At 37.2% G+C, this 13,839-nt stretch overlaps 1 protein-coding gene across 1 annotated transcript in view; it reads right to left on the bottom strand.

The window, feature by feature from the left end:
* Positions 1-13,839, bottom strand: part of LOC150097276 (BAI1-associated protein 3-like) — a 533,976-nt gene that overhangs the window by 141,778 nt on the left and 378,359 nt on the right. The window contains 1 exon segment of the mRNA XM_090407633.1: positions 9,398-9,493. Within this exon segment, the coding sequence (XP_090263759.1) occupies positions 9,398-9,493 (96 nt within the window).

Here is a 13,839-nt window from a genome sequence, read left to right as displayed (position 1 = left end):
TTATCACCAGAAAGAGATTAAAAAAATGTTGTTCAAAGTGGATACCAAAACATCTCCTGGCCCTGATGGCATCTCTCTAATTGTACTAAAGGCTTGTGGACTCCACTTCTTGCCACCTATTCACACTTTCTTATTCCATTAGGATATCTCTTGCAGTCTGGAAACTAGCCCATAAACAGCCTATTCCTAAGACGGGTGACAAATATTTACCTTCAAACTACTGTCTAATTTCTCTCACCTCAATTATTTCTAAAGTTCTGAAAAAAACCATCAACAGCCAACTCATATGCTGCCTTGAAGACTCTCATCTAATACATGACTGTCAGTATGGATCACCGTTGATCAAAAAGGGATCTACTAACCTATGTCACTCATATCTGGATTAACACTATGGAAAGGTTTGGCAAATCTCAAATGGTAGCTCTTGATATCTCTAAGGCTTTTGACCAAGTTTGGCACAAAGATCTATTAAGAAAAACTCCTATCATTTGGTCTTTCCCCTGACTTCTGCAATTGGGCAGCCAGCTTTCTGTAAGCTCATTTCTAGTGATGGTGGATGGCTCCTTATCTTCTATTTAAGCAACTATAAACAACTGGAGTGTAACGTGTGGACTGCCGCCATGTGGTGAACCCTAGGTAATGCCAAATAGTCTACAGCAAAGATGCTGCCAAACTTCCCCTCTAGGGCTCCCGGGCAAAAAAAAGCAAGAAGGATTTATTTCATTCTGCCAGAAAAATAGGATGCTCACTTCAGATATGGCAACTCAATATTGAAGGCTTGAGTACAGCAAAATGTGATTTTCTATCCAAAATGCTATCATCCCACTCAGTGGATGTTCTAACTATTCAAGAAATCCACACTGAAAATGCTGAACAATTGCAGTCTAGAAGAAAAATATGAGGATTCAGATTAATTACTTCAGTTAACCATCCTAAATATGGAATTGAAGCTACATAAAAGAAGATATTGAGAGTTGTAAACTCATGACAATGAATAGCAATAACAGCATATTCTCAGCAACTATCTAAATAGCTGACACCATAGTCATGAACATCTATAAATCCAAGAATGGCATTTGGCCTGATCCTCCTTTAACCAATCTACAACACTCGTGTATGATACTTCAGTAGCCATCACAATTTATGGGGTTATAATGAAAGTGATAGCAATGGCGAAAATCTGGTGGAATGGATGGAAGACCAAGACCTTAACTTAATATACAATGCTAAAGATACCCCTACCTTTTTTTTTTTTTTTTTTTCCAGTTAGATAGCATACAGGATACACTCCAGATCTTTGCTTTGTAACCAAGGATCATCATCATCATCAAAGTCTCAGCATAAATAGAAATGTTCTTGGGCCTTTTCCAAGTAGTCAGCACAGACCAATCTACAACTGAGTAGGCCATTTATGAACAGGAGGAGGAGAGCAGATGAAAGTATAGAGTCCTAAGGCACTCCTACATTAGGTCATCTATACTTTCTGTCCCCTCTGGGATTTCTCCAGGAGAGTTGTCCCCTCTCCTGGAGAAATTCGAGGAGAGAGGACAACTTACCATGATATATGGTGTGCAACCAGAGACGTTGGTTCACTTTTGAATGAATATAAAGTTAACTCACCTATAGTTGAAAATCCTGTAAAAAGGTTCTTCACATTCTGGAGAGGATTTGAATCCAGAGCTATCCATCTATAATAAGTTATTGTTATGGACAGTGCTATGGAGGTTCAACAAGCATGATAAGGAAGATAAAATCAGATTATGAGAGAAAATTAGCTGAAACAGACCAAAGAAAAAATTTTCCCTATGTAACAACTAAAAGGAAGAGCATTTATGGAAGGATGGCTTTAATGATAAATGGTAGGAAGATGATGGAAAAAACAGTTGAATTACTGAGTAATAACTTTGCAAGAATGTATTATCCAGGTAGAAATAATGCAGGAGATTATGTGAGAAGAGATATAGATGATCTAAAGGTGCTTAAGATATAACAGGCTCTCCACATGAACACAGCAATAGCAGCGAATATGATATTGGCTTCTGTGTTACAAGAAGGCATAAAAGAATTAACAGTGTCCATTAACAGGTATAGACTGCTTAATTTAAGTCTCAGCACTAGCAGGATCCCTGGGATCCTGCCAGTGCTGAGACTTAAGTTACAAGAAGACATAAAAGAATTAACAGTGTCCATTAACAGGCAGATTGCTTAAAGTCTCAGTGGGATCCTGCCAGTGCCAAGACTTATGCATAAAGTAAGCTTATGCCACCAGTAAATTATAGACTACCAGTATCTAAGGAGTTCTGGGTAAGACTATTTGAAAAAACCATAGGTAGAATTCAGTAATGAGCAGATCAGAATATGATTCTCTATACGAGGAAAATGTGGTTTTGTGAAATGTAGGAATTGCATTAGTAATTTAATCACACCTTATTATTATATGACAACTGAATAAGGAAATGGCAAAGCTGCAATATTATTGGACTTTGCAAAGGCATTTGAGAGTATCAGTATTACTTCCAAGCCTCCATGGAATCCAAAGACTCACTGCAGGAGGTTGATCACTCAGAGACCACAATAACTATCGTACCATGCCCTTAACACATTCAATGTGAAGCACTCACCACCCATTCTGGAAATGCATTCCATTCATTCACCACCCAAGCAAAAAAATCTCCTTTTCACTTCTTTACACATGATCTTTGCACAGTTTCAATGGAAGCACCTCTTGTTCTCAAATCACCCATTATCCTATGCAATAATTTCCTGTATCTATCTGAGAGGAGCCTATCAAAAACTCTCACAAACTCATATCACCTCTTCCCCTAATATCTGACAAGCTATGAAGACTACATCTCTTCAGTCTGTCCTCATACTCAATATTCCAGAGTCCTGAGACAGCGTTAGTTATTTATCTCGACATTCTCTCTAATGTTTTCTTATCATCAATTTAGTCAGATCACCAGATCTGTGCACAGAAATCAAAATGAGGCCTAATTAGTGCCTACACATTGGGGGAACTATCACCCCCCTATCATCTTCTTTGCATTATAGCAAGAATTTTTTGAGTAACCCTTACAACTTTCAAGATCTGTCCCCTGAACTTAAGTTCCCTATCCAACAAGATCAATCACCTATTCCACCTCCTGCAACAAAATTGCTCCAATATGGTAAATTTTATTCCGTCTTCTATGGCAAAAATGCATTACTTTACACTTAGCAACATCTGACATCCTCATACTTCAGCCCAAAGCATCAACCTATTAAAATTCTCCTGTAACAACAACACATCAGAACTTCCTGACATTGCTCTTCCTAATATAGCATTATCAGCAAAGAACTGAATATCTTCTTTTGCATCATAAACTTCCTTGATATATACATATACAGGGTGTTCGGGATAAATTTGACAGTTTCGTAAGGAAAAAGAAAATCTTCTTTGTATCTATTAAATTTAATGAATTGACAAAAAAACATTACAGGCAGAGTTAATTACAATACTATCAACAAGATTTACTCAAAATAACCACCATTAGCATCGATCAGCTTCAATTCTGCTTCGGAACCTCAAACAAGCTGATGCTACAGTCTCCCTGGGAAGGGCCGCAAAAACTGTTTTAATTTTATCCATTAACTGGGCTTTTGTATTACTGGAAGTGCGATTGGTGTCTTTTTCAACTGCGCCCCATACAAAATAATCCATGGGGTTAAGGTCTGGGGAGTTTGGAGGCCAAACATTTGGACTGGTGAAGTCGTAGAAATTTTCAGACAACCATTTTTGACTTTTCCCAGAGGTGTGGCAAGGGGCCGAATCCTGCTGCCATACATACGGCCTACCATTGGCTACCCTTGTTATCCAGGGCTTGACTACAGTTAGCAACTCCACGAACAAAGCCCGAATTCCAATGCCAGGGTTCTTCAACACCTGTTCCTGCAGATTTGCGAGGAATTCTGCTGTACGAACGCAATCAGATCGTCTGCTAGGGATCTTTCTTCTTGCTACATCCTCGTAGTCACCATTGCAAGTCTCTAGTTCATGCCTGATTGTTTTTACTGTATTCAGGGAGCATTGGGCAGCAGTCGTAATATCCTTATTTTGATGGCGGGCACGAATCATCATGATACAAGTTATTCTCTTCCATGATTCAGGTGGGTTCCAGCTATCCATCCTTTCTGACATCTTGTATATGAATGAAGAAGGGTCCAAACTTTTAAATGAAGAGAAGTGTGTGTTAATACATGTAACTTACGGAAAAATATAATTAATTATAAATATGTCAAATTTATCCCGAACACCCTGTATATGTTAAACAACAGTGGTCAAAATCCTCTGGTACATCAATTTCACCTTCCTTTTTTAGGTACACTTTTTTGGGACACTTCCATGCACAACTCCCTGGCTCCTATCAGTCAATGTAATCAAGCCACCAAGTAAATATCCATTCCCATCCTGCTCAATACTGACAGTAGTTTATCATGCAGAACTCAATTAAATGCTTTAGTTAAATCAAAAACATCACTGTATAAGCTCTTCATCCATCCAATACAGTAGTCAAGAATATTAAAAAATGTAATCATGTTACTAACAGATGGCTTCTCCTTAATAAACTCATGCTGCTCTCTTGAAAGACTGCCATTCTTATTAATCCAGGTTCGTATTCTGTCTCTAACCATCGTCTCTAGCTTCACCACTACATTTGGCCTATAATTTGACACTAATGACTTGGATTTGCCCTTATGCAGTGGCATAAGTCCATTATCTCACACCAGTTTTGGTATCTTGCGCTGGCAGTCCCACCATCTAGTTTTCATTTCCCTGACTTATTAAACACTCTCCTCCTCAAATCAACAATCTACACTGCTTCGCACTGCCATTCTCATAAGTGCAGACATCTGTAGCAAACAGCTCTCTCCCACCTTCAAATTTATCCCCCCCACACACCCACAAACTCAAGTACTCTTTTCTTGTGCATTCTAGTTATCATGCCATTCTCATCATTGCTCTTTCCTTCATTTCCACTATCATACCTTGTCAACACACAATTCTTCCTTCCTTGCAATTTTGTTTCCTTGTCTCTAGCAACAATTGCAAATGATGACCACATTCACACTTCCTCACAAATCATGAAGAAAGTGCTGAAGCCTTACTTCATAGACCTAATTTTAATTGAAATGACTGTCTCACTATTCCAAAAGTTTGGGAAATTGTTATCTTCAATTGTATTCAATAATTTATCTGCTATACTTTAATTTAGCAGTTAATTTAATTTAAGTAATGCTACGATCGAACTCAAGCATCAAACTAGAGGCCTATCTGTGTGTCAGGTGTTGTGGTTAAGTTGTTGGAGAAGCTTGTGAGAACTAGGATCCAGAGTTGGGTTGACAGCAATGGTATTATCTTTGATGGACAGCATGATTTGCTAAAGGGAGGTCATGTTTTAGTAATCTCCTTACTTATTAAAATAAAGTGACTGCTTCCTTGGACAGAGGAGAAGGATACACAGTAATATACTCGGATTTCACAAAGGCTTTTGATAGAGTACATCATGATAAGTTTACAGTCAAACTAGAGCACATGGGGTTGGATATGAGATTAGTGCATTGGATTGGAGACTGGCTATCTGATAGGTATCAACAAGTTATGTATGGGCTGCAATATCCAGGAAAAGGAAAGTCACTAGTGGAGTGCCTCTGGGGTCTGTTTTAGGGCCATTACTGTTTGACTTGTATATTAATGATATTGGCAAAGATTTGGATGGAGATATTAAGTTGTTTGCAGATGATGCAAAGTTGGGATGAACCATGAAGAGTAGTGAAGATGTTGTGGTCTTACAAGAAGACTTGAATAAATTGAGTGATTGGGCATGGAAATGGTGATGTGAGTTCAATGTTGCAAAATGTAAGGTTTTAAAATTTGGAAAACTAAGATTGGATGCAGAATTTATGCTTGGTGAGAATATATTGTTGGAGGTAGAGGAAATATGAGATCTGGGGGTGATAGCGGATAAAGATCTAAAATTTAGGGGACACATCGCCAAAATTGTGAGGACAACACAAAGGCTTCTGGGAATGATGCAGAGGGCACTGACGTGTAGAAGTAGGGAGATATAAGGCTTTGATTAGGCCACACATGGACTATTGTGTCTAGATTTGGTCACCGGGTTTTCAGAAGGATGAAGAGATGTTGGAAAGGATCCAAAGGTGACTAAGGTAGTTTCTGACCTCTGGAATGTCAGGTATGTGGAAAGATTGAGAAGATGCAATTTGCACAGTCTGGTGGACAGGAGGAAGAGGAGAGATATGATAGAGACCTAAAAGTTGGTAAGGGGTTGTTATAGGATCAATGGTGGAGAAGTTCTAGAGAGAATAGTGGGAGACAAGGAAGAACCAGAGGTCATCCCTAGAAACTGTATAAAGAGGGTGTGAGTAGGGGAGTGAGAGGCAGGTTTTTTCGTGCAGGGTTGTGAATGATTGGAATGCCTTGCCTGAGAGTGTGGTGTCTGCAAGGAGTTTGAGTGTGTTCAAGACACGGTATGATGAGATGTGTGTGTGTGTGATAAAAGGACCTCCCAGATGAGTCTTTGACTCTATGAGGTCTTGGGGTAATAATAATAATAATAATAATAATTAGTTCAGTGCCCATGAACATGTGACTGTATACAGAGGGATTCCTACAGGACTGTAGAAAATCCAGTAATGTAAATCAAAAATAAGAATTGTAATACTAAAAATAGGACACCAATTGTTTAAAGAAAACCATCTTTATTCCTGTCATTGTAAAAATAGAATTTAGCTTGATGTAAAAATTTATTTTTTATTTTATTTTATTTTATTTATTTATTTTTTATTTATTTATTTTTTATTTATTTTATTTATTTATTTATTGTATTTTTCCACCAGAGGTCACGCCAGTAGAATAACATGTGATCAAATCATTGTTTTTCTAGCTTACAGTTAATGATGTAACTCTTGTTCTGTATACTTATGTATGCTCCAGATGATGATCTTGATGTGAAGATCGAAATGTCGGGACAATAAAAAAAGTTTTTTAACACAGTTGTAAATTCCATAAAATTTTTAAAATGAATGCTGATCACCGTGTAACCCTAAAAGAAAGGATAGAGGGATTCCAATTTAAGCATGTGCACTACTTTTGAATTCAATTGCTAATGTTGTTCGTTAGTTGTACTGATGATGTCTTGTAATACATAAGATGAAATATTGACATAATAAAAAAGTTATTTACTGTGGCATATATGTTATTCTATAGTTATGGATATCCCATAGGATTCACTATGCAAAAAAAAATATATATATATAATATTTTAAATTAAGGGGATATAAAATCCACATTGTTTTCAAACCGAATAAGAAACTCAAAGATTGGAATCAGAGAGTTTCATGCCGAATATAGTAAACTATAAAGTATCGGCGATCACTAGCATGAGCTAATGCAAGGGACCCTATACGTAGTACAATATAGGACAACAAATCTGAACTTTCCCCACCTTTGCAACGAGTTGTCCGATATTGTACTACGTACTAGGGTCACTTGCATTAGCTCACACTAGTGATCGCCGATACTTTATAGTTTACTATATTCGGCATGAAACTCTCTGATTCCAATCTTTGAGTTTCTTATTCGGTTTTAAAACAATGTGGATTTTATATCCCCTTAATTTAAAATATTGTTTATATCGCCGAAATGAAGCTTATTAGCTCTTTATATTTAAGTAACTTAATGGTTGCGCCTCTTTGGAAACTCGTATAGCAGAATATATAAGTTCTTTTCGCTATACACTTTGGTATTATGGTCTAGCTACTCACTGATGAAGCCTCAAAAAAGGCTGAAACCGGTCCGGGTTGTGACCTCCCTCCATAATGTAATAACAGTATACATTTCCTAGGAAATGTGTTTTTACATTATGGAAAATACCTAAGAATAGCGATCTGAACTTTCCCCACCTTTGCAACGAGTTGTCCGATATTGTACTACGTACTAGGGTCACTTGCATTAGCTCACACTAGTGATCACCGATACTTTATAGTTTACTATATTCGGCATGAAACTCTCCGATTCCAATCTTTGAGTTTCTTATTCAGTTTTAAAACAATGTGGATTTTATATCCCCTTAATTTAACATATTGTTTATATCGCCGAAATGAAGCTTATTAGCTCTTTATATTTAAATATATATATATATTCCAACAATTTTTTGGTAAATGGAGTAGATCAGTGCAATAATTACATTCCCCTAAATTCAGATACTCCTGGCATTCATGAACAAACATAACAGCTCATTTATAGTGCTATTATAAGCCTTAATGACACTACTTCTCAGATGTGACTCCTCATACCTCTCCCTACTCATTTCTCTCTCTCTACACCACTGATTGCACAACCTTTCCCAGACCTATACGCTTCCTGCACACATCCCAGGTCATTCCAATCCTTTCTTGTATACTCACAAATTCACTTCTGTATTCAATCCACTTCTCATGGAGTATCTTTATTTTTCCCTTTCTCACCCACCATGTAGCAAAAGAAATGTCTACAATTTCCTTTGCCTATTAATTCCATTTACTACAACCCATGTTTTCCTTCCTACCAAGTAAAATCACTTACAAACTACATGTTATATATATACTGCCTACTTGTCCAACATGCATGATGAACGGTCTGCAGTCTAAGCATGAATGTGATATGACTATGTGTGATGATTTCAGTATGGGTCCTTTTCTTTATAGTTTTATTTTATTTTATTTTTTTTTTTTTGTTTTTCTCAAAGTTTCACAATACTGCTTGTTCTTTGTATAGTGTCACCCACACTTAAAAAATCTGTCAAAGTAACACTTTCACAATTTTAGAAGATGGTAACTAACAAGAGTTATATATGATAACTTAAAAATCTGACTCTTAAGAGTCAGATATATAAGTTATCACATATATTCTCCTGCTTTTATTCTTGGAATGGTCTGTTGTTTATACATATCATATAGATGGTTTGTTGTCAAAAACTGCAGCAGAAATATTTATGCTGCAGTTTATAGAAAAATAAAAATTTTTCTATAAAATTTTTTTATAGAAAAAAATGTTCAAAAATTTTACAGTAAAAAACTAGCTGCACTATTGATGATTTTATAAAGCATTACTTTTCCATCTACTATATGTGTATACACATTCATGCACATAAGTGATTATGAAAACAAATTTGCCAGCAAAGAAAGAAAGAAAGAAAGAAAGAGAGAGAGAGAGAGAGAGAGAGAGAGAGAGAGAGAGAGAGAGAGAGAGCATTAGATTATCTAGAACTTGAATAATAATTTCTATGATATACAGTATTTCTAGTATACATGAAAAAGCAAATATAAAACTGTATCTTCAAGATGCTAGCACACAAACCTGTTCAGAATTATCTGTAGTTTCACTCTGAGACTGAAGTTTGGTAAGTTTCTGATGGCAATGAGTTGCATAGTAAATAGCACCATCACAAATAATCTGACAAAAAATTGATACATTTTTATGAACTGAAAGCAAAAAAAAAACATCTAATTTTATTGTTTGCTGCATAAATTTTAAAACCTCCCTTCAATAGATTTTTAAATTAATATTAATGGTTATAGTGGCGAATTGACAGAACATCTAAAATAAGCATAAGATTCTAAATAAACTATAATACACAATAAACATTTTTCATAAAGTTATGACATTTAAATTACTTAATAACATTGAAACCAAGAAGTGGCAGTGATAAATTTTATAACTAAGGTTAAGCAATCAGCAAAGAGCAATACTAATGCTACCAATAACAGTGATTCTAATAATGATTTAATGTTACACGTGACAGTTAAATTAAAGAAATAAGTGAATTTTGTATTTACCAAATCACAGTTAGAATGCAGATGAAACAAACAGGAGGATGAAAGAGCAGGATAATTCATGTTTTTGATATGAAAAGGACATGAGGAAGACAGTTAGTGGTGGTTGTGGGAAAGAATGATTTCACTGGACATAAGTAAAATGTAAAGGTGGATATTAGACGATTATTAAGGAGAGTGAAAGATAGCAGGATAGTAGGAAAGGTTGTCAGTGTCTTGTTGAGGTATGGCAATGACAACTTGAGCAGAAACAAGAACCAGGAATGATATGCTGGCAGAGCTGTGTGAGGAAAAGGTAGTGCAGTTTTGTAGATGTGTGGTATGTATTTGAGAAAAGAACAGATTTATACAAAAGGGATGGACTGTATTTGAGTGGCTATGGTCTGAGGGAAATGGAGAAACTGTTGATGGAAGGAAGATCACTGAGTGATGCCAGCATAACAAGATGATGCAAGAGGTGAAACTGAGTAGTAGTGTGAGAGATGAAGCAAGAACAGGAATGCAAGAGGAAAAGAGAACCATAGGGAAGGGAAGTCAAGGTGTACAGGGAAACATGGCATAGAAGAGTGGATGGTGGAAGTCGTAGCAGTAGTGAATATGAGTACAGGAATGAGCAGCATAAGAATAGAGTGGATTGGGATGTGATGGGAGTAACAGAGTGTGAGGGGGATATATGGGGTAAGTAGAGATAAAAGTGAGTGTGCAAGGGCAAGTGTGGTAGTGAAATCACAATTAACAGTAACTTGGGTGGGACTGGGTGTAGACCTAAAAGTGAAGTATTGTGTTTATTTACATATACCAGTAATATTAGAAATAAGGAACATGAAATTGTTTCTCTGACTGAGTATATTCATCCAAAAATGGTAGAATAAGTGAAACATGCTTGAATGAGGATGATAATCTAACAGGAACAGAAACAGAAGGATGCAATGTTTTTTTGTGAGAACAGAAAGGACGAGAGGAGAAGTGTTGCTGATGATGGCAGGAGAATTATGTCCATATAAGGTAGACATGAAAAATTAGATATTTTAAGGATGCTTGTGACATAAAGATTGAATAATATAAGCACGTAAACACAAGAAAGATATTTAATTAGCCAAATATTTTGGTCTGAAAATTGCAGACCATCTTCAGCGGCACTACAAGAACAGTTTTAAAAAACACAAGGTGGAATACAAACAATAGATCGTTTAAAAATAGAACAAGCCACGTGATGTTATATCACTAAGTATTAAAGGGAATATTATTAAGCAGAGACATGATTGAAATAAAGATATTAATTAATAATAATAATAATATTATTATTATTCAGGCCTCCATGGAGTCAAAAGACTCATCGTGGTCCTTCCTAAGAACATAAAGTCTGTCAAGACTCATCGAGGGGAGGTCCCCCCTAAGAAACAAAAGTCTATCATACCACTCCTTAAATTAATTGACCATTCTCGCTCTCACCACTCCATCAGGCAATGCATTCCATGGTTCAATCACCCTCCATGCAAAGAAACCACTCCTCACCCTGTTGCGCACAGTTTCCTTTTGTAACTTCCAGGGATGACCACTTGTCATCATTCCTTCCTGTTATTCAACCAAGCGAAAGAACTCCCTCATGAAACTACCTCTCCACAGTTTAAAAGTCTCTATCATATCACCTCTCCTTCTATCCACCAAACTCTGCAGTCCACATTCCCTCAGCCGATCCCCATAACTATCCTTGTACAGTCCTGAAACCATCTTTGTCATCCGTCTTTGTATCCTTTCCACAGTTAATTTATCCCCTTCAAATCCTGTGGACCAAATCTGAGAACAATAGTTGAAGTGTGATCTGATCAGAGACTTATACAACAGAATGATAACCCTTTTATCTCTGCAGGTCAGTGTGCTTCCCATAATTGCATCAATCTTCTGTGCTACCTTCGCCACCTTTGCAATATATCCTCCCCTAAATTTCAGGTTTCTATCAATCATCAACCCCAGATCTCCTGTCTCCCCTACTTTCTCCAGTATAACTCCTCCTGTAGAGTATACAGCATCCCATCGATGTTTCCCAAACCTCAAGACCTTACATTTTGCTGCATTAAACTGACATCCCCATTCATTTGCCCATCTATCTAGCTTATTCAAATCCTCTTGCAGGGCTACCACTGCATTATTACTAATAATCCTTCAGAGCTTAGCATCATCCGCAAACAACTAAATATCCCCTTGCAATCCACTGGCAATATCATTGATATAAAGGTGAAACAATATAGGTCCTAGTACTGAGCCCTGTGGGGACCCCACTTGTAACCTTCTGTCCCCTTGAAACTGATCCACCATACACAACTCTCTGATACCTATCAGACAGCCAATCCTAAATCCAGTTGACCAATCTGACATCCAGACCCATGTGCTCCAACTTAGATATCAGCTTATCATGTGGGACCCTGTCAAATGCCTTCGCTAAGTCTAAGAAAATCGCAGTATATGCCTTTTTCTCATCTAATGTTCTTGTAACTTTATTATAAAAGGCTAGCATATTGCTGAAACAAGAGCGCCCTTTCACAAATCCATGTTGACTCTCACAGATAACATTACCCTCATCTGCCCAATGCTGTATATGGTCTCACACTACTTTCTTCAAGATTTTAACAACTACTGATGACATACAGACTGGCCTATAATTAGACACTTCCAGTCTGTTACCACCCATATACAATGACACTATCTAACCTTCCTTCCATTCCCTGGGCACCTTTGCTGAAGTCAGACTTTCATTGAAAAGCAAGGTTAAAGGCACTGTCAGTTCCCTAGCACATTCTCTCAAAATTTATGGTGAAATACCATCCAGTCCCAAAGCTTTACTGACATCCAGAGTACTCAGTATCTGAAATACACTCTCCTCCTGGACCTCTAAATCTCGAACCAGCCCTATCCCTCTAGCATTAAAACTGACTCCTCCAGATGAAATACTCCAATAAAGTGTTCATTGAACAATTCCACTATGTCTTCTGCATCAGTCACTTTATTCCCATTTTTATCCCACAATATCATTCTTCCACAGTCATTTCTCCTCTTACTGGCCACATAGCTAAAAAATTCCCTAGGATTTTCTTTGGATCTTAGGACCAATCTCCTCTCATATTCCAGTTTCGCTTTCCTTACCACACTAGTCACTCTTCTGGCCTGTGTCTTATATTCTTCATGCATCTTCTCTTCACCTGTCTCCTTATATCTCTTCCTTGGCTTCCTTTTCACATACAATTACTGCTTAGTATTGTTTATCATCCACTTTACTCCAGATTGTGTCCTCTTCTTTACTCGTGGTATACAACTTACCATTGCTACTAGCAAATATTCTTTCACAATTTCCGACGCACTAATGATATCCCGGCCTTCCAATTCCTCCCTCCATGAAACTTCCCAAAGTTGACGTCTAAGACTATTATAATCACCTGCTTTATAATTCCATATAAGTTCCCGTCTCTTTGATACTCCTGCATGTCTATTCATTTTCCAATTCAAAACCACATGGTAATTCTCTCCAACTGGTGGGAGAGATGTCATCTCAGTTATTATCAACTCTTCTGATGCTATAACCAAATCCAAAACTCTTGAACCTCTTGTTCCCTCTGTTACATGTTGCCTAAGACATTTGTCCCTCAAGAATTCTAGAAATTCCATTCCCCTATTGCTACATGCATCTTCCTCTCTCCAATTTATACTACGGTAGTTAAAATCTCCCATAACAATCATTCTTCTTGCACTTGCCAAACTCAACTGTCTAAACATTTCCTGGTCCCCATCCTCTGTGCTCCTAGGTCTGTGGCAACACCCTACTAAATATCCTGTCTTGCCCACCTTTACCTCACACTATATGCTCTCAAAATCATTTGTCTCACTGCCTTCCAAAGCCTCCAGTCTTAGAGGACATAGGTCGTTACTTATCATAAGCAGTACCCCACCACCACGTTTTACCCTCCTATCCTG

Source organism: Typopeltis vanoorti, chromosome 17, assembly GCF_054136105.1.
Source record: "Typopeltis vanoorti isolate ZY-2024b chromosome 17, IOZ_Tvanoo_1.0, whole genome shotgun sequence".
In the NCBI taxonomy this organism is placed as follows: domain Eukaryota; kingdom Metazoa; phylum Arthropoda; class Arachnida; order Uropygi; family Thelyphonidae; genus Typopeltis; species Typopeltis vanoorti.
Note: the sequence above shows the minus strand (reverse complement) of the source record. Positions and strands in the feature narration are given on the sequence as shown.